Source organism: Triturus cristatus, chromosome 10, assembly GCF_964204655.1.
Source record: "Triturus cristatus chromosome 10, aTriCri1.1, whole genome shotgun sequence".
In the NCBI taxonomy this organism is placed as follows: domain Eukaryota; kingdom Metazoa; phylum Chordata; class Amphibia; order Caudata; family Salamandridae; genus Triturus; species Triturus cristatus.
The window spans coordinates 1204854832-1204876655 of NC_140593.1; the positions used below are offsets into that span (position 1 = coordinate 1204854832).

General features: G+C 49.1%; 1 protein-coding gene across 1 annotated transcript in view; it reads right to left on the reverse strand.

The window, feature by feature from the left end:
• LOC146797067 (RNA-binding protein 10-like) overlaps positions 1-21824 on the reverse strand; it is a 297765-nt gene that overhangs the window by 16883 nt on the left and 259058 nt on the right. The window contains exon 25 of the mRNA XM_085629688.1: positions 658-787. Within this exon, the coding sequence (XP_085485814.1) occupies positions 658-787 (130 nt within the window). The remainder of the gene's footprint in view (positions 1-657; positions 788-21824) is intronic.

Sequence of the window (21824 nt, forward strand, 5' to 3'; positions counted from 1 at the left end):
GAAGGAACGAAGGACAGAATAAAAAGAAGGGGGGAGGAAAGAGACGAAGGCAAAGAAATGTAGGCAATATAGGCATCAGAAATAAGTCAGGAAGGAAGAAAATACAGAATGAATGAGCAGTGGGAGGAAGAAAGGAACTGAGAAAAGAAGCTAGGACAGTAGAGAGCAAAGAAGAAAGAAAACAAGTAGGCTGGTGAGCGGGCAGGAAAGGAATTTTAACAAGCGCGCGCGCCGCACGAGTGGTGTGCGCGATGGCAAAAGTAGGCTGGCGGATGCGCCAGCCAGCAGCACTTTGAAAACTCACCTACAAAATGTCTCTCCGAGCAGCGCATGCGTGCTGACTCAGCGAGACCTAAAAAGCAAGTGTAAGAAGCAAGAAGCGGTCATTCAGAGATCAAACAGGTTGGAATCCTAGATCAACTAATGGCCTTTCACCCTCCAAAGGCAATATTTTTTTTATAAAAGTATTCAGGTATTTGGCACACCAACTGTGTGCAGCCAAACAAGAAGCATCCCTTGTGGTGGAGAAATCTACAAAGAACACTTGAAAGCACAGCAGCTAAGCTCCCACAGGAAGACAACTGACTATTTGCAGACTCACTTGGACGCTAAATCCCTTTAACTCTCCCCTTCGTTAGCGGATGCCTTGAATCTCACCTCAATGGGATTCACAATGCCTTGCTTCTTTTTGCCTAGGCCACTGCCCTCCTTCCAGCCCATGGCCTGTAACATGCGGTTGCCAATGTTATCACCACCGAGCCCGTCTCGTGTCGGCTGCTCAAAGTCTCTGCATGAGGAAACAAGAAGGTAGAAAATAGGACAAAAGGATGAGAGTTTAAACTTTTATTCATCTGTACATCTCACTGTGATAACCTGGTATATGCAAAGTTCTCGCTGTTGCTCAGTTGTTTTCACGTTTGTGTGATTAAAATATCTTATGATTTAATTTTATTTTGTGGAATATTACCCAAGAAACAAAGCCACTTCCTGTTGCGTAGTTTGGTGCCCATTTAGAGTGCCATCACCAGGAGCAAAAAAGTCAATTACCTGTAACTAAAGTTCTTTAGGACTGATATCTTTCATAGATTCACACACTTGAATTATTCCCAGAGACAGGCTGGTAACTCCTAATAGTCAATGTTAACGTGTAGGAAACTGGGTTTTTGTTGCAGAAGTCGCCCCACTTTTTAACTTGATGCAACTTTGACTGAAGTGCACTGGGTTCCTGCTAACCGGGTCTCCAGTGCCTGTGTTCTTTCCCCAAGTTCACTGGTCAATTCATACCCAATTCAACAGGCCGTTAGCAGCTCTGTAAGTCCCTAGTAAGTGGTACCCCTGGTAGCTAGGGCATTAGTATCAAACAGGGCCCCTAAGAGCTCCAGCATCTAATGAGCCACTCTAAAGGACCCAGCACAGAAAACGTGCAGACTGCCTCAGGCTGTGTGACAAGGTGCCCTAAAAAGTGAAAACACAACATGTCACGCACCTTGTGTGCCATGCCCCCTAACACTGCAAGCAATATCTTATTAGTCACCCCGACAGCAGGCCTCACAGCCCTAAGGCAGGGTGCATTATCTTATCCATGAGCAGATCTGCCCGTCCTGTCCAGTTCAATTACTCACAGTACGAGTGAACAGGGAAGCCATCTTAAGGTATATACTGGGCACTGGTCAAAACGAGTTTGAGCTCGCCCCTTCTGGTAGAGACGCGTCTCCTTCAGCAGGGCTACCGTTCTCCTGTCGCTGGGCATGACTGTTTTATCTAAGGTGTTGATCTGCGCTCCCAGGAAGATCTTAACCTGTTCTGGTTCCATTGATGACACTTCCCCAGTCTATCTAGAACCCCAGGTTTGTTAGTGTTCTTGTCACCCGCTCTGCGTGCTCCTCGCACTTGTCGCGAGTACTTGCTTTGATCAGCCAGTCGTCTAGGTAAGGATACACATGAATCCCTTCCTTCCTTAGCTACGCTGCTACTGCTGCAAGGTATTTTGTGAAAACCCTTGGTGCGGACTTTAGACCGAATGCCAGGGTTGTGAATTGGTAATGGTCCTGGTTGATGTTGAACCTTAACAGGTTCTTGTGGCGCCTGTTCATCGGGATGTGCAGGTAGGCATCTTTGAGATCCACGGTGGACATGTAGTCTCCGCCTTGTATTTGAGGTAGCACTTCTTGTAGCGATGTCATTTTGAATTTTTGCGTCTTTATGAATTTGTTTAGGAATCGTAGATCCAGGATGGGTCTTAGTGTTTCGTCCACCTTTGGGACCAGGAAGTAGTTTGAGTACACTCCCTTGTTCCTTTCTCTGCATGGCACTGGTTCTATGGCCTCCTTTTGGAGTAGTTGTTGTGCCTCTTCCCTGAGTTGAGCAAGCTCTTGACCAGAGCGTTGTCTTCTCTTTGGTTTCCTGTTTGGAGTCCTTTTCTCCAACTCTATGCAGTATCCGTGCTGTACGACGTTGAGTATCCATTTGTCTGTGGTTATTTTTTGCTATTGTTGAAGGTAAAGTCCCAGTCTTCCGCCTACCGGTGTTGTATGTTCGTAGGCGATTGTTTCGTGTACCCCCCTCACTGTGTTCATTTTGCGCTTCACCCCTCGGGGTATACTGGGAGTGAGCGTCTCCTTGCGTGCAAAGTCACTTAGAAGAGGGTTGGTCTCCCCCTCTTCTTCTTTGGCCACGTCCGTTTCCCCTCCCGCGAAAGGACTGGCCTCGAGGTTGGTACTGCCAGTTCTGCTTCTGCTGTCCTAGTTGGCTGCGACTGTCACCCTGCTGTCCTTGCTGAAATGCTTGGTGTGACGTTCCCTGCTGGTTACCTCCCCTTCCGTAGGGTCTCCGAGCTGGGGTGCCTCTTCTCATCCCTCTGAATTGCAGGTCCCCCATGGACCTTGCCGTCTCATTTTCCTTCTTCAGTTGGGAGAGCTTCTCGTCCACCGGTGCCCCGAACAGCGTTTCACCATTGAAAGGGGTGTTCAGTATGTTGTTCTGGACCTCTTGTTTGAATCCAGAAATTCTCAGCCAGGCCTGCCTCCTTTCCGTGATCCCAATGGCCATTAGTCTGCTCGAAGTCTCAGCCCCGTCCAATGCAGTCTTAATGCATGAGTTGGCGATATTCTTCCCCTCCTCCACTAGATGGGAAGCCCTTTGTCGGTACTCTTCTGGGAGATGCTGGATTAGTTCCCCCATCTCATCCCAATGCTGGTACTGGTGCCTGTTCAGTAGTGCATTAGAGTTTGCCATGCGCCAGTGCATTGCGGCGTTTCTTTCAACCTTCCTTCCAGTGAGGTCCATCCTTCTGCTCTCCTTATCAGGAGGTATTCCCGAGGTCGCGGCACATTGGCTCTTCTCCTGGCCGTGGAAGCAATGATGGAGTCGGCAGTGACCGATCCCTTGATGTAAGAAGGATCCTGCGAGGAGTGCTTGTACTTCTTTTCCGTTCTGGGCGTGATGGACCGGCATGTTGCTGGGTCCTTAAACGTCCTTCCCTTGGTTCATCACACTTTGGAGCATGGGGAGGAACTGGCTCCTTGTCTGGATGGGGAGCAGAGTCTCGAATAGGAAATCTGCTTTCAGCTTCTCCTCGTCTAATTTCACTCCGAAAGCCGCTGCAGCGCTCTTGACAACCATGTTGTATGCTCCGATGTCGTCTGGCGGCGAAGGCCTCGAAGGATAAGTCTCCACGGGCTCTTCGGGATTTTCTGTGTCGATGTCCTGCCATTCCAGTTCCTGAGTCGTCGACGGTGCCGAGCCGTAGAACGACTGCTGATCCTCTTCTTCATCTTCTCCCTCATAGTAGGGGCCTTCTTCCTCCTCTTCCGGATCCTTCAACAGCTCTTCGGCGTCGAATTCTTCCTGTTCCTCGATCTCGACGACCTCAGTCGGTGGGATCGTTGGGATCTTGAATTTCTTCATTTTTATTCGTCGAACTTCTTCCTCTGAAGGATGCTCTCCATCTCCGCCTCGAGCCTTCTTTTTTTCTTCTCCATTTCGGAGACGTGTTCGGCGTCGACCGCAGGTCTCTTCGACGGAGCTTGCGTCGACGCTGCCTTGTCTTTCGTCGCCGAGCGCCCCACCACGTGGGCCTGCTTCGACCAACTCTGTCTTTCGGCGGCCTTCGACACCTGGGAGTCCTTTTCGAAGGATCCGCTGGGCCTTCTGTCCTTGGATCCACTCGCGGTCGTCGAGGGTGTTCCTTTTGAGGACTTTGACTCTGTTTTTTGAGAGTCGCATTCAGATTTTCGGGGCCCTTTCGGGGGTTTCGCACTCGATGTGTCTCTTACCTCGTCAGGCGTTTTCTTATCGGTCTCTGCGCTTTCTTATCCTTCGGCGATGTTGTCCTCATCGTCGGTGGAGAGGCCCAGATCGTACAGCGACGAGGCCTTACCCTTGCCTTCCATGTTGAAGTTGGCTCTCCTCTGTCTGTCTCTCACCCAGAGTGTCTTCGGCGTGAATGCGTAACAGACGTTGCAGTCCTTGCTCTCGTGGTCGATCGGCAGGCAAAGGTTGCACACCGGATGTTGGTCCTTCTGCGCGTACTTGTGGTGGCAGTTAGGGCAGAATTTAAATGGTGTCTTGTCCATTGCGCTCAGAGTCCCTGAATGCGCATTTTCCTATGGGCGTCGAAGAATTTCGAGGATCTCCTCCTTCGCCGTCCCGGCTGTAATTCCTTCCTCTCTGTAGTCTTCTGTAAATTCTCCTTCGATGAAACTCGCGTATTTTCCTTCTTCCTTCGTTTAAAACTCTGGAGCTTCTCGATGACGATCCAGACCCAACGGCGGAAAAAAGAATCTGAAGATGGCGCCCCAAAGGTGGGACTTCCGCAGGAAGCACGCCGACGTCACGAGAGGTACACCAAATGGTGGGACGTCGACGCCCACCTGGGCTACAAAAAATAAAACAAAAGAAAGACTACGAATCCGGACCCAACCACCAGATCGCGGAATAATGCACAGCATAGTGAATCCAGAAAGATTCACGCTGCAAAACCCTGGCTTCCCCAAGAGAGGGTAAATGCCACCACCTGCCTGGGGCCTATTTGGCACCAGGACAGGCAGGAAAATTAGCTGGTCAGGAGGCTAGTTCACCCTCAGGCTAGTACCACCTGTAACGTGAGCTAACTGAAGTGAACAGGACTAGGACAATTCTACCATCTAGTGTGGGGTGAAATTAGGAATTCTGGGACAGGGTGATGCACAACCCCAATGGAAGTGGTCATTGAGGGGGTGAAGTGACCCCTGTGGAAAATAGTCCATTCACAACTACCCCTCAGTTCCCTGAAAGCCCCTAAATTGAGTATTTAGGGGACCCATGATACCAGCACTTTGGATTTCAACGTTCAAAAAGGAGTGGGAAAAAAGAGACTGCTCACCTGAGAACAGAGAAGCACGACTAACTTGGTGCAAAGCTTGCCAGCTTTACCTGCTGCTGCGCAGACTCTAAGAATCTAAGAGGGCTGCTAGTGCTTCTCTATTCGACAAATAAACTCCTTTGGAGTAGAGCACCCACTACCCTGCAGCGGCAGGCACCAAAGCAGCAATGTCCGTTTCACAGTCCTGCAGCATGGAGCCGCCCAGGAAGAGGTCATCGTGCTCCTACAGGTCAGATACGTCCTCGCTCCAAATGTGGGGACGGCAGGACCAAACGACCGGCGCTGCACAGTACCAATACTTGGGGGTACCGGACCCCTCTCAGCAACCAAGGCTCGATGTGTCCAAACCGGACACCAACACCATGGAAAATCGACCTATACGTCTATGGACTTCAGGGACAGTAAGCCCCACACTGGGAGTGGCTCAGCTGCCCGGCTTGTCCCTTTTCTGCAGAGCAAAGACAAAGAAGTGGGTCTTCGATCGCCGCCGCCCGACGGCTCAAAGTACCTCTGCACCCGTGCTCCACAGCCCAATTCCAAGGAACGAAAGGGTGCCAACGGGGTTTCAGACCCACAGGAGCTAAGGTCATCCTTGTTTACCCCGTCTGGACTTCCAGACACCAACCGCTAGTGACTCCAGCACCGAACCAGACACCAAAAGACACCATTGCACCAAAGCCCCACAGCCAGATGGGAAGTGGACCAACGATGTCCCTAAATGCCCAAACATTTCAAGGGTCGAGCCCCCCTGTGGGTTCCACCGGACCGGCCGCCCAGTCCGCTCCCACTGAATGGGTGCCATAACACATCTGCACCCAGACGATCCAGAGCCTTCCGAGGTGACCTGTTGGTGTAGCCTTGGACCTTGCCCCATACTCACCTCAAGTCCAGAAGAACAGTCCCATAAGTCGCTGTTAAGTACCCAAAGGCAGCAACAAACATACACTACCAGCAGCACAGGGGCAGCTGGGTGCAGGGTGCAAATAGGGCGCCGGGCACCCAAGGCTTTTCAATGGAGAACTTGCTTCTGACAAATAGGCTGCAGGCGTGGTACTGGAGGCTGACCAGGGACAGCAGAGGTAAGTAAAGGTGCAGGGGGTCGTAGGGGCACCATCGGTTCAGCTCACCAAGGCCCAGGGGCTTCGGGTGCAGAGGTGCCTTTAGAAGTCAGATTATTCATACCGGAGCTGGTTGCAGTCAGAGGGAGCCTCTGGATTCAGGCTGCAGGTGCCGTTGTAGAAACAGGCGGGATCAGCCAACAGTGGACTTGAGGTCAGGATTGCTGGGGAACCTGTTCTGGGTCGGTGGTTCACCTGAACATTGGCCTTAGGCGTTGGGCGCAGAGTGGGCAGGACTCTCAATTCCGGAGGGCACCGGAGTACTTTGTGTAGGGTTTCTTGGGGACACAGCCGCTGTCCTTAGGAGTCTCTGGTCATTGTCGAAGGGCAGGGAGCCTTCCTCGGGTTCTGGAAGTCTCTGGCTGCAGGAAAGGCGCTATCTTCTTCGCAGGGTCTTTGAAGCTTGAGACAGGCCGGTTGGGCTGCAGCCAAGTTAGCAATCGTTTTCAGGCTTTGCTGCATATCGTCTTCTTCGTCCTTCTTAGGTCTGCAGGAACTAGTTTCCATGTCTGGGGAAGCTTCCTAAATGCTAACTTTAGGGGCACCATCAATTATGCCACGGTCCCGTGTGAGGGGTCTCCCCATTTTATAGATGACAGGGACTGAAAGATGTGCTTCACCTTGCCTACCTTAGGGGTGGAGTTGGCATAGGTGGGCACACCCTATTCTTCTATGTTTTCCCACCCAAAGTAGAGGTGTAAACCAGGGGCTGTAATCTGCTGCTCGAAGCAACGGCTCGGGTCGCATTACAAAGGGGACAGGCCTTTGAATCTTCCCTCTCGAGCACTGTGCCCATCCTTGGGGAGGAGGTGTCACACCTCCCCAGGATGTGCGTTGTTTCTGGTCTCAGGGAGCAAAGGCTCTCGACCCAGGGGTCCAGAAACATGTCTGGTGGGGGCAGGCTCTACAGCCTGTCTGTGAACACACCAGGTTTGGTAGGATTTCAGGGGGCAACTCTGAGGTACCCTCTAGGTACATGGTTCAATAAATCCCACACTGACATAAGTTTGGGTTTATTGAAAGGGGTGGTTTGGTAAAAACACCTCCGGAGTTCAGAGAAGCCATCATTGTGTTGGGGAAATAGTTGTCGAGTTTCAGCCCATGTACTCTCTATGGCTTCCTTGGTGCTTACAATATCTAAGAATGGCCTTAAATATCGTGCTCATGTAGATATGCCCACACCTGTGGTATAGTGCACCAAGTGGTGACTTACCTATACTTTAAGCAGTGCTAGTTGGCATGACATGGCATACAGGCAGTGTGCCATACCGACTGTCGTTTTGTCTGCACCGGGCCATGCTTGCTGCAGTGGCAGTCTGCATGGTCTACGTGAGGGGTCCCTAGGTACCCAGGTATCATTTACTAGAGACTTACAGGGGCCTGAAGGGCCAATTGTGGAATAGTTTTTTGGGAAGAGCACTGGTACAGGGGACCTGGTTGACAGGGACACTGTGCACTACAATCGAAACCACATCAAATACAAGGCAAAAAGTGGGGGCTAGCCATGTCAAAAAAAGGCACTCTCTTGCAAGGATTGGGTGTAAAAAGAGGCCACAGCTGCTGGAATGCCATCAATAATTAACCCCAAGCTGTGGAGGCGGCTGCGCCTGAGTGAGCGAGGCACTGCGGACAGCTGCTGATCTCGATCAGACAATCATTGGGGTAGGGAAACAGTGAGTATACCCCATGTTTTTGCAATCGGGTGGCACCACTACAAGATCCTTTCGGAACACCCTTGGAGCATGTAGTGACCCTGAAAAGAAGTACTCTGAATTGGTAGTGGTATTCACACACTGTGAGAAAGTGGCTCTGTATATACTGTTCCCTAATAGGTACAGGGTGTACAAAGTCCACAGTCCCCAAGGGTTTGACAGAGGCTAAAGTTAGATATAACCTTACTCTCTAAAGTGGTAGCTTTCGAGCAGCAAGGCAGTATCAGAGGACAGTGTAAAGCATTTGTTGCACACACTCAGTCAGCAAATGGTCTCACACACTCAATAACTGAACTCTAGGCCAATGGTTTATATATAAAAAATATATGCTTGTTTTATTTTAGAACCAACACTTGGCCCTAAAATATACTTTCTCAGAATGAGATGCTTTTTTATAAATACTTTTGCAATATGCAATTGACTTTTGTAAACAGTTACAAGTGGTTGCACTAGGCAACACTATTTTAAACACAACAATGCATTGAGCTCAATGGAAATTTCAAGTTATTTGCAACAGATTACTTTTAGGATTACTTTTGGAATTCCAGGACTGGATCCTAGTTTCAGTCCTGGGTCAGTACTTAGAATCAAGTGATGAAAGTCGACTTAATTACTGTAATGATTTTTAAACAATATTTAGCTATTTTATAAGTTGACACAGAAAATATTTCAAAGAAAACGGTCAATGATTCCCTATGGAAGAAAATTCAAGTTGCAGGTACAGTATGTTCTCATTACTTTTGTAATCCAGTACTGGGTACCTAGACTCAGTACTGGGACCTTTATCCAAAACAGGTAAGTAATTACGTTTTCAGATATTATACGATTTTTAAAGAATATTTAAAGATTGCAGAAATTGACACTTAGCAGAAATTTCACAGAAAAACAGTCAATGATTTCCTATGGGAGAAAATTGGGTTACTGGTAAGCACAGTTGTAAGTATTTTTCAGTCAGTGCTGGCCACCAAGATCCAGCACTGGGAACTCAGGTGAGTATTTTCGTTTTCGTTACTCAGCTGATTTTTGGTGAATATTTTAAGATTTGAAAAGTCCACACTTAGAAGAAATTTCAGGAAAAAGCCAGTCAATGATACCCTATGAAGAAAATAGAGTTATCGGTTTAAAGGTAAGTACTCGACTGGCAGAGTTGAGGTTCTGGGCATAGACTCAGGGGTCCCCCAGGGTCAGGTAGGTACAGTTGGTTCACCCTCAGCGACTCTAGGGCGGCCGGGTGCAGAGAGAGTTAGGCCCAATGTTATCCTATGAGGGATAGGGGGGGCCTTGGTTGGTGGCTGCTGACTAGCAAGCCACGCGGCTGTGGGAGCCGGGCTCCTGGTCACTTACTCAGGGCAAGTGGGAAAGTAGGTAGGTGTAGAGGTTGCACTGCCTGGGCCACTCGGGCGGCTGGGTGCAGGGTGCTTTTGAGCCTTCTGGCACTCAATTGATTTCAATGGGAAATCTCCGGTTTAGAAAAAGACTGCAAGCTCGGGGACGAGGATTCTTCAGGTGCCGCCACCACTTCGAGAGATAAGTTGGGTAGTTGGAGGATAGGTAGGTACCCCGGGATTGGGCACAGGGGGCCGCGGGGTGCCGTGTGCAGGGGTGCCTTTTGGTGTCGGGAAATCTTACCCACTGTTGATCGCGGTAGGGGGGGCACCTTGTTCTGAGGCTGCAGGCTTCTTCAGGAGTGTCGAGGGAGGTCCTTGGGTGCCGGACTCGGGGTCACAGTCGCCGTGGGGTTGCCCTCGTGGTCTTTGTTCACTCCGGCACTGGCTAGGCTTGGCTGGTGCAGTGTGCTGGGTTCGCGGTTCCGGGCTGCTGCCAGGGATTAGAGGTAGGTTTTGAGTAGAGCCTCTACTCATGGGAGTCCCAGGGGCTTAGAGCCAAAAGGTAGCCAGGTCCTCCGGGGTTTGTGAGGTTGCTGGCCACAAGAGATGCCGGGTTGGAGCAGGAGCAGGTTCGAGGGTCGGCAGGCTGGTAGGGCTGGGGCCAAAGCAGTTGGTGTCTTCCTCTTCTTAGCAGCTGCAGGGCAGGTCTTCTTTCTTCTTGCTCTTCTTTGTATTTCGGAATCTGGGGAAGGAAGGTTCAGGGTGCCCCTAAATACTAGATTTAGGGGCGTTACAGGTAGGTGAAGGGCAGGGACCAATCCTGCCTCTCTTCTGTGGGAGGGGTGCAGTAGCCTAGTCCTGATAGGGTAGGGCTTCCCATCTTCAAGATGTCGAGAGCCCGGAGATGTGCTTCACCTCGCCTCCCCCACCTGAGGGGTGGGGTTGGCAGGCTGGCACATCCCCTGTCCGTATTTGGGGTTTCCGGCCAAGCTTCCCGCCAGAGTGGGGGGTTGCCGTGGCCTGGGGAAGCTCACAGAGGCGGCATGCCTTTGAAGCTTCCCCCTGCCCATCCTGGGGGTGGAGATTTAGCACCTCGCCCAGGATGTGCAATGTTGCAGGCCCAGGAGAGCAGGGGCTCTCCCACCCAGGGGTCCAGCAACATGTCTGTTGTGTGGCAGCCTAGGCAGCCTCAGAGCAGACGTGGATTGTAGGTTAGGTTTAAGGGGACATCTCTAAGATGCCCTCTGGGGTGCTTGGTACATTAAATCCCACACTGGCATCAGTGTGGGTTTAATGTGCTGAGAAGTTTGGCTCAATGAGTGGAGAAGTGTGGCTCAATGAGTGGAGAAGTGTGGCTCAATGATTAGAGTATTATAGGAAAACAATGGTTCTGTCGGGTATGGGTAAAACAATCGCTTTGTTGAAAGAATAAATCAAGAAAAAAAAAAATGGAGAATCAATCAAGTTGACCACACAATCTCAAAGTACAAATCAAGATCAGGCTTGTTTTGAAAGATGTAATGTCATTCTTTATCTATAAATTGCATCATTTATATGAAGAAGCACAAATGACATTGAAAATGCAGGATTACCAAGGTAGTAGACTGTAAAGTGAGTCAGTGAATTTGTGACAAGGTGACATAAGTGACCAAATTGTGCATAATATATACAGTGAACGAATGCAGAAAAGACTTTTTATATACACAATATACAAAAGGAGGGCCAGTATCGAGGGCAAACAATGACACTGTTTCATGGAGAAATCAAAAGTTGTATGAAAAACAGGTCTCGCACTGGTCCTAACAATTTTCGTCGACGTTTCAACCCAATATAAGCGACTTTAAATCGTCATGCAGGGTCTTCATCAGGACATTAAAATAAACGATGGCAACCTGCAAGAGCAAGTAAAGTGCGTGTCAAAAATATGTTGCGATTATTTAATTGTGTGATCCCGAATGATAAGGGCCATCACTCACCTAGCCAGTGATCTAGGATGGCCTGGCAGACAAACGTTCGTGCGTAGGGAAACAGAGCGCCTCATCAAATGTGGTCTCTGTAATTCAAAGTAAAAACGCGTGTTTCCGTCAGTAAACAACATAAGGTCTGCGCCTATTCATTTGTGAGGCTAAGAATAATGGTTAAAAATAATGGCCTCTAGGTAGACTGGTTCAAACAATTAAGCGGTTGTGCGACATGGGGTGCATGGAGAAGTGTCATAGTTGCCCCATCTCCCTGGATGTTTCCTCGAGGCTGTTAAGACCTTGCTGGACAGTATTAAGGAAATGAATCCATCTACACTCTTTTCTCTTCAGATTCACAGCTATTGATCCCCCTCTTGGCGCAAGACTGACCTTCTCTAGCACCCACCATTTCAATTCTTCAGGTAGATGGCTTAGTGCCAGAAAATGATCCACCATGGGGGCCCCTTGTGTTCTACATCTGATACGGCTCATGTGTTGTAGTATCCTTACTTTTATTTTTTGTGTTGTTTGTCCCACATATAAGAGATCACAAGGACATCTTATCACGTATATTAAATTGGAGCTGTTGCAATTCGTGAAAGTTGATGAGTTATAAGTTCTGTCATTATGGGTGAAGGAAGAGCCCTCTAATGACAACGGACAGGCTTTGCATTGGCCACACTTGTAATGGCCCACGATGGAAGGTAGCCCCAGCTGTTGTCTGAGACCACGTGTTTTTGGTGGTTCGAGGTAAGCCTTAACAACACTGTCTTTTACATTCTTGGCCCGTTTGAACGCGAAGATAGGTTCATCCCCATAACCAGTGCCCCCGGCCTAGCCCGGTCGTGAACAATCCTGATTGAATTTTTATCCTCCCAGTTTAAAATAGGAAGTAGAACTTGGATCGGTTCCGACGTGATTTATTGACCGGAGTCAGCCTCATTTAATTGAACCACGCCGTCTAAGGTGAGCGCCTCTTTCAGCACTGAAGTTGTTTTCCTCTTCCTTAATCGGATGATTAAATCGCTTAATTTTTTGAACCAGTCCACATAGAGGCCATTACTTTTAACCATCATTCTTAGCCTCACAACTTCCGCAAACGGATGATTGAATCGCTTAATTGTTTGAACCAGTCTACCTAGAGGCCATTATTTTTAACCATTATTCTTAGCCTCACAAATGAATAGGCGCAGACCTTATGTTGTTTACTGACGGAAACACGCGTTTTTACTTTGAATTACAGAGACCACATTTGATGAGGCGCTCTGTTTCCCTACGCACGAACGTTTGTCTGCCAGGCCATCCTAGATCACTGGCTAGGTGAGTGATGGCCCTTATCATTCGGGATCACACAATTAAATAATCGCAACATATTTTTGACACGCACTTTACTTGCTCTTGCAGGTTGCCATCGTTTATTTTAATGTCCTGATGAAGACCCTGCATGACGATTTAAAGTCGCTTATATTGGGTTGAAACGTCGACGAAAATTGTTAGGACCAGTGCGAGACCTGTTTTTCATACAACTTTTGATTTCTCCATGAAACAGTGTCATTGTTTGCCCTCGATACTGGCCCTCCTTTTGTATATTGTGTATATAAAAAGTCTTTTCTGCATTCGTTCACTGTATATATTATGCACAATTTGGTCACTTATGTCACCTTGTCACAAATTCACTGACTCACTTTACAGTCTACTACCTTGGTAATCCTGCATTTTCAATGTCATTTGTGCTTCTTCATATAAATGATGCAATTTATAGATAAAGAATGACATTACATCTTTCAAAACAAGCCTGATCTTGATTTGTACTTTGAGATTGTGTGGTCAACTTGATTGATTCTCCATTTTTTTTTCTTGATTTATTCTTTCAACAAAGCGATTGTTTTACCCATACCCGACAGAACCATTGTTTTCCTATAATAATCCTACCCAGGTTCTGAGGGACACAGGGTCACCCCATTGTTTATACACTCAATGATTAGAGTGGCAGACCCTGATGCAGAGGTCTAGCCCGGGACCAGGGTTCAATTCCCCGCCTCGGCGGGTCTTGGGCTCAAAAATTCCACGGACCTGATAATTCTCGCCTCGGTGCCTTTTCCAATCATGGAGTCCCACTCTGCAACTCTGGGCAATAGCTTGCTTAATCTCCACAACGGCCCCCACAACGCTAAGGATGCCTGGCCTCCACCTTGGGGGTGCCCAGGAGTGGACGCCTCACAGGGAAAGCCAGGATGGGTTCCACAGCGGTATTCGTACAAGCGCCTTGAGACCCTTGCGGGTGAGTAGTGCGCTATACAAGTATCAAATTTAAGTTTGATACCAAACTTCTCAGTCTTCAGTGTTGCCATTATGGTGCTGTGGAGTTCGTGTTTGACGAGCTCTCAGCACCATGTACTCTTAAATGGCAGCATTGCACTTACAGTGCTCAGGAACGGACCTGGGTACTGTAGGGGCACAGGGCTCCTGCGCCCTCACCATTGGCATAAGGCACCCAGCTAGAGGGGTGGCTGATGTATGCCATGGCAGTGTAGGTGATGGGCATGGCACACAGGGATGTGTGCCATGTCGACTTTCTTTTGTCTTGCACCCAGACAGCAAAGCCAGTGTGTGTGTAAGGGTACAGGGCCTCCAAGGGTGGCACAATGAGTGCTGCATCCCTTAGAGGCCTTCCCTGGTCACAAGGCCCTGGGTACCTAGGGTACCATTTACCAGGGGCTGACATGCGGCCAACGTTTGAATGACATATAGGCCTGGATGGGCAATATTTAGAAAAATAACACGCTAAAAGTAATTTCAATGAATTTTTTACATCCATTGACGTGAAGAAAAACAAGGATAACATGACGAAAAACAAGGAAAATAAAAATGATAAACAACTGATTACTTTGGTGGATGTGTACTAATTTGAAGTACTAATGTGTATACAGCTGTGCAACCGGATCGTGACCCACTCAAACATTGGCCACTACTCTTCAATATATTATGTTGTGGTGCGTAGGAACGGCGCACCATTCCAGGTTTTGCGCGCCAAATGGGAATTAAATGGAAAGAGATATGAATAATCTAATGAACAACAAAGGGTGTGCTTCAGGACATTTCTCGTCTTGTCGTCACATCCGTGTGTGCCATGCCCACAACATACACTGCCCTGGCATACCTCAGTCACCCCTCTAGCTGGGTGCCCTATGCCAGTGGTGTGGGTACAGGTGCATGAGCCCTGTACCCCTACAGTACCCAGGTCCATTCCTGGGCACTGCAAGTGCAGTGCTGCCATTAAGAGTATATGGTGCTGGGAGGTCGTCATCATGAACTCCACAGCACCATGATGGCTGCACTGGAGACTGAGAAGTTTGATATCAAACTTCTCAGCACATTAAACCCACACTGATGCCAGTGTGGAATTTTATGTAAAATGCATGACAGAGGGCATCTTAGAGATGCCCCCTGAACCGAACCAACAACCAGCGTCCTGACTGAGAGGCTGCCACACAGCAGACATGTTGCTGGGCCCCTGGGTAGAGAGCCATCCGCTCTCGTGGGTCTGCAACAATGCACGTCCTGGGCGAGGTGCTAGGTCTCCTCCCCCAGGATGGGCGGGGGAAGCTTCAAAGCCGCCTTTGTGAGCTTCTCCAGGCCACTTGCTGTACTCAGCAACTGGCCCCCACCGGTTCTGACCCCCACTCTGGCGGGAAGATCGGCGGGAAAACCTAAGTGAGGAAAGGGGGAGTGCCAGCCTCTGCCAACCCCACCCCTCAGATGGGGGAGGCGAGGTGAAGCACAACTAAGGGCTCTCACCATCTTGAGGATGGGGAGCCCTACCCAATCAGGACTAGGCTCCGGCCCCCCTCCCACTGGAGAGTGGCAGGATAGGGACCTACTGGTCCCTGATCTCTACCTACCTGTAACACCCCTAAATTTAGTAGCGCCCAACGGCTCAAAAGCACCTTGCACCCAGCCGCCCGAGTGCCTCTGGGAGTGCAACACCTATCCTAATCTACTTCCCCACTTGCCCTGAGTAAATGACCAGGAGCCCAGCTCCCACAGCCGCGTGGCCTGCCTGCTAGCAGCCACCATCCAACAGCCTCCTGCCCGCCATAGGCTACTATTGGGCCTAACTCTCTCTGCACCCGGCTGCCCCTGTGCTGCTGAGGGTGTAACAACTGTACCTACCTGACCCTGGGAGACTCCGGAGTCTATACCCAGAACCTTAACTCTGCCATTCGAGTACTTACCTAAAAGCCAATAACTCACTTTTTCTTCATAGGCGAACATTGACTGGTTTCACTTGGAAATTCTTCTAAGTGTCGAGTTTTGAAACTTTAAAATATTCACTAAAAATCAGCCGATCAACGAAAACGAAATTACTCACCTGTTATCAGGAGAGATCCCAGGGCTGGATCTTGGTGCCCAACACTGACCCTGAAAAGTAATTACAACCGTACTTACCGATAACTTGATTTTCCTCCATAGGATAACATTGCCTGGTTTTTGCCAGAAATTTTTCTAAGTGTCGATTTTTGAAACGTACACATATTCCTTAAAAATCTCCTGTGTAACAAAAATGATTTCTTTCAACTGTTTACAGGAAATGCACCAGGGTTGAATCCAGGATCCGACCCGACGTAAGAAAATCACACGCAAAATAACAAATTGCATTTACTTAAAAAGTCCCATTGAGCTCAATGTGATAATTGTGTTTGAATTGTGTTGCCTACTGCAACAACTGTAACTATTGCATTTAAAAGTCTATTGCCTATTGAAAGTATTTAACTAAAGCATCTCATTCTGAGAAAGTACATTTTGATACCTACTTGTGGTTCTACAGCTATATATTTTTATATACAAAGCATTGGCCTCGAGTTCAGTTCTTGAGTGGGTGAGACCATTTGCTGACTGAGTGTTTAAAACAAATGCTTTACACTGTCCTCTGATACTGCTTTACTGCTCGACCAAGCTACCACTTTAGAGAGTAAGGTTATATCTAACTTTAGCCTCTGCCAAACCTCTGAGGACTGTGGACTCTGTGCACACTGAACCTTACTTTGGTGCAGTATATACAGAGCCAATTTTTTACAGGTCTGTAATCTTTGCTTCTCACCAGAGCACGACGAGCCATCCTGCAACACCTGCCGATCATTCCGGTCGAAAAAGTCTCCAAGACCACTGGGCCCTTTCAATTGAGATGTCGCACAGGAGCTGCGAGGTCACCCAGACTTCTCTGCCACAAAAGACCTCGATGGTGAACATCATCTGGAGCAGTCTGTTGCCAATGAGGCTTTCTCACCGGATACCAGCTCTGGCCTCAAGAGCAAAGACCTCCCCCTCAACAGGTAGTGAGAACTGTTCTGATTTCTCTTCTCCCTCGACACCGCTAGCACTCGGAGATTCCAACCCATAAGGGATGTTCAGCAGCTCTGGACCCACGGAGACCAGCTTCTAGACCGCCACGGCCTTCGGGCCAAGGTCTGCAAAAACCATCCCACGCCCAACTTCGGCTCTACACTGAAGAAAATCTTGAAGCAGACCCATTTGGTGCTGCCCTCTCCCAGCTGGGCACCAAGCCGACCTTCAGATCGAAACCGCTGATACCCAAATCGGCCCAAGTGCATTCCGTGGGGACCGAAAAATCGCCCGCCAGACCGGTTCTCCAAAAACTTCAAAACAAACAACAACTCTTACCAGAGGCATGTTGTCATCTACCCACAGACTGGCCAAATTCTCGCACAGCCTCCGGTGTCAGGCACTCAGCCTTCAAAGAGGCAGTTTTGCTTCGAGGTAGGCCTGGTGCTCCAATCACCACCCAAGCTGTAGAAGAAGCAAGACAAGACCACAAATCCTCTTCCGGATTCCACTGCCAGTTCCCTCAACCACACCACCCAGGCCTCCAGCATCACCATCCTCCACCTGCTTCTCTACCAGACCCCTTTACAATATCCCACAGGGTCTTCACATTCCAACCAGGGCGCACATGGCAGGGGGAACCATACAACATGCTCCCAACAAGGTGGCCCATGGGATTCTTACAATTAGGATACCCAAAGGGATATGGATCCTCACCTACCATGCCAAGCCCTCACCTCCAAACGACACTACCAAGCCCTCACCTCCTAACGACACCACCACCTACCATGAGGTCCTCCATAGGACTGCGTCATACCACGAGGTGGAAATGCTTAAGGAATCCATTGAAGAGGACTTCCTCTTCTAAACTCTTTTTGCCCACTGTTTCACCATGTTAAAGGGAATGCTCAAACCCGCTCCTGACATTTTCAAGGAGCCGGTTAAAGCAAGAGTAATACCCCCCTCCACCCCCAAATCTATAAGAAGTACGAGGCTTAACCATCAGACCCCCCCTTAATATTAGGAGTCAACTCCCTCCCAATTCTTTGGTGGTGCATACTACCCGTAAACAAGCCAATGTACAAGGTAACAGCAACACCCTTCTAATAAGGAAAGCAAGTGCATGGATGCTGCTGGCAGGCGAGTCGCAGCGCAATCTTCAATTTTTTTATTTTTAACCCCGCCGACTCAATCGGCCTGGTTTCAAGGTAATTGCGGGTCCACTGGGATGAGATAGAGGAGCTCCTCCAACATCTTGCAGAGGAGCACTGCAAGAGAGGGCATGAGCTGATCCCACAGGGCAAGCTCATCTCGAACACCACTGTTAGTTCCACTTTAGATCCTGCTGACACAAATGCTCGAGGCATCAGCTCCGGAGTGCTCCTCCGCAGAAGTGCCTGGCTCCGCGTCTCCGGCATCAAGCCAGATGTTCAACATCACCTCAACCTGCCCTTTGACGAGGAACATCTCTAGGGGCCCCAGGTTGAGGTGATGATGGAAAAGAGAGAAACGGAGACGACATATGCCATGGGCGCCTTACAGAAACCCACCTCTTGCTGGTTCTTTTGCCGCTCAGCCTATTCTGGGTTGATAATTTGCCTTCTGAGGGTCCCAGCATCTTTCCAAAAGCACTCCTGGATTCAGCGGACTCAGGTGCAACTTTGTCATCAGACCTGGTCATTGGTGCTCCACGGAGACAGTGTTAGTGACTTTAAGACTTGGCCTACATACTTGACCCAGCAGCTTTTGTGTCCCTGTGCTGTGAACACGAGGCCCGTCGGCTGGCCCTTGAAGTCTCCTGGCTAAACTTGGCTCTGGAAAACGTGCCCTGAGCAGGACGTGGCAGGCCACAGGTGCAGGTTCTCTTTGCTGGGCCCCGTGTGCTACAAGGCAGTTTTTCTTCAGTCTTGCCTCCAAGTCGGTAGAGATCTGAGTTATAGATGCCAGGGGTGCCCTATTTATCTTCAGAAAATGCTGTCAGGGTAGGATGCGTTAGGCAGCCAACGGGCTACCAAGTTCCCTCCCTCCTAATGACCACTTGCTTGGAAGCCTATCATCTGGCTATCCCAGGTGCACCATTCTGCCCACTCCCAACATGGAGAGAACCCTTCTCCACACAGAGTGCTCCCATTGCCAGGCTCTCTGCCTAAATAGAGTTCCCTTCTAAGTGTTACCTATTTGCCCTTCAAAGGTAGCTTCTCCTTTGAAGCTTGCCTTTAGGGCTAACACCCGTGTAGCTTTCTGCAAGAGTGAGGTAATCTCTCTCTCATGGAAGCCCCTGTGTCTTTTCCTGGGAGTCGCTGGCTAGCATGTCTTCCAAGGAGGGCAGATAGGTGTCTGCAGGACAAGCGCCGTGTTCATTAGTAGGCACTACAAACCCTGAGCAACTAAAGTGGAAACTTTTAAAGTTGCACTTTGTCCACCAGTGACATTAAATTAGATTCAACCATTAAATCAGATTTAATGGCCTGATTCTTTTGATACCAAAACAGTACCAACCTTAGTAGTCCCATTTAGAAGATAGTAGGGGTTGGGGTGCCAGACTAACTGTACTTGGCTGGGGCTACTCACTTTTCCAAATTAAAAACTCCTGCCATAAGGGTGACCTGCATGCATTAAAAGGAATATGCTACTTACCAGTATGCATCTGTTATTGGCATGAAGAGCTGCAGATCTACACACTTTTGCATAGATCGCCATCTGGTGTTGGGCCCGGATGTTTGCAGTTTGTTTTTCCTCTTGGAAAGTGTTTGGAAGTCACGAGGTCGGTGACTCCTCCCTTGGATCGTATTGCGCATGGGCTTCAGCTCCATCCTCAGATTGTTTTTCGCCAACAGGGAAAGATGGAGCGTAGTAGTAACAGTAAAGAAACCCATGGGTATTGTATCTAAATAAGATAAGACTGGAACAGATACAGGTAGCCGGGGAGGCGTGTATAGATCTGCAGCTCTACATGCCAAGAACAGATGCATACTGGTAAGAAGCATATTCCGTTCGAGGCATATGAGCTGCAGATTATACACTGTGCATAGATTATATAGCAGTACCCAACCCTAGCGGCGACCACCGGCATCCGTTGCAGTTGTCTGAAACAGTGTTTTTAGTACAGCTTGGCCCACACTAGCTTGTTGCTTGGTTTGCAATCAGGGGGAAGGTTAAGGTATCCAAATTCTAGGACCTCAGGAGCCAGATCGCAAGGTTGAGCTGAGCTGAGTCCGGGTGCCTGATCTCTCCATGGTTCTGGGTTAGGAGGCATGGTGAGAGGCGTAGCTTTTGGTGTGGTACTACTGAGAGTTCCAGCAGCGTGGTGTACCACGGTTGTCTGGCCCATGTTGGAGCTACTAGGATTAGAGTTAGGGAATGCTGCTGTAGCTTCCGGACCACTAATGGAATTAGTGGGAGAGGTGGAAAAGCGTATGCAAATTTGTTTGACCAGTTCATCCATATCGCGTTGCCTTTGGACAATGGGTGTGGATATCTGGCGGCGAAGCTTGGGCATTTTTTGTTTGAGGGTGGCGAATAGGTCTATGTGTGGATGCCCCCACTTCTGAAAGAACGGGTGAAGAACCTGTGGGTGAAGTTCCCACTCGTGGATCTGCTGCGTCTGTCTGCTCAGCAGATCTGCCACGGTGTTTTGTACTCCTGGGACGTGTTGGGCTAGGAGAAAAATCTTTTGTGGAATTGCCCATCTCCATATGCTCTATGCTAACAGAGAGCTGTGGAGAGTGTGTGCCCCCCTGTTTTTGAATGTAGTACATGGCAGTCATGTTGTCTGTGCGAATGAGGACTGCCTTGGCTAAAATCTGTGTGTGAAAGGATTTTAGGGCTAGAAAGATTGCCAGTAACTCCAGATGGTTGATATGGAGTAACTTTTGTTGCGGCGTCCATGTGCCCTGCACTGTGAGGTGAAGTAGATAAGCTCCCCAGCCGGAGAGCGATGCGTCTGTTAGGATTATTTGTGGAACCGGGTCCAGGAACGGTCGACCTCTGGAAAGATTTGTGGTGTTCCACCACTGCAGAGAGCGATGGGTGCGACCGTCTCCCAACACCAGATCTGTTAATTGACCCTGGGCCTGTTTCCACTGGCGCGCTAAGCACTCTTGGAGTGGACACATCTGGAGTCTTGCATGGGGCACTATGAAAATGCAAGAGGCCATCATCCCTATCAGTTGCATAAACACTCTTGCTGGGAGAGAGTGTTGAGGTATGAATCTTTGACGCAAAGCCTGAATGCTTGCAATCCTGGCAGGATTGGGGTAGGCTATGGCTTTTGAGGTGTCTATGGTGGCACCGAGGTATTGCTTTGTGTGGGATGGTATTAGCTGGGACTTTTGGTGGTTCACTGTGAAGCCTAGCTGGTGAAGTAGATGGATGGTAGTGGCGGTGTGATGTACACATTGGTTGTAGGACGTGGCTTTTATTAGCCAGTCGTCCAAATATGGGAAGACGTGAATGTGCTGTCTTCTGAGGTGTGCCGCCACTACGGCTAGGCACTTGGTGAATACCCTTGGTGCTGTTGTGACCCCGAATGGGAGCACTTTGAACTGGTAGTGTTGCCCGTCCACTACAAATCTGAGGTACTTTCTGTGAGCATGGTGTACCGGAATGTGAAAGTATGCGTCTTTCAAGTCCAGTGTGGTGAGAAAGTCATTTTGGGAGAGGAGTGGAATTACCTGCTGAAGTGTGACCATGTGAAAATGGTCCGAATGTATGTATGTGTTTAGAGGCCGGAGATCTAAGATAGGTCGTAGAGTCTCGTCTCTTTTTGGTATCAGAAAATATAGGGAGTAGACCCCTAAATTTTGCTGATTGGCAGGGACTTGTTCTATCGCTTGTTTTTGTAGGAGGGAGATTATTTCCTGTTTTAGTAACGTGGAATGTTCTTGTGACATTGGGCGTTGCCTGGGTGGAATGTTGGGGGGGGGTGGTCGTCAAGTCTAGGCAGTACCCTGAACGAATAATTTGTGTCACCCATCTGTCTGATGTGATGGTCTCCCAGA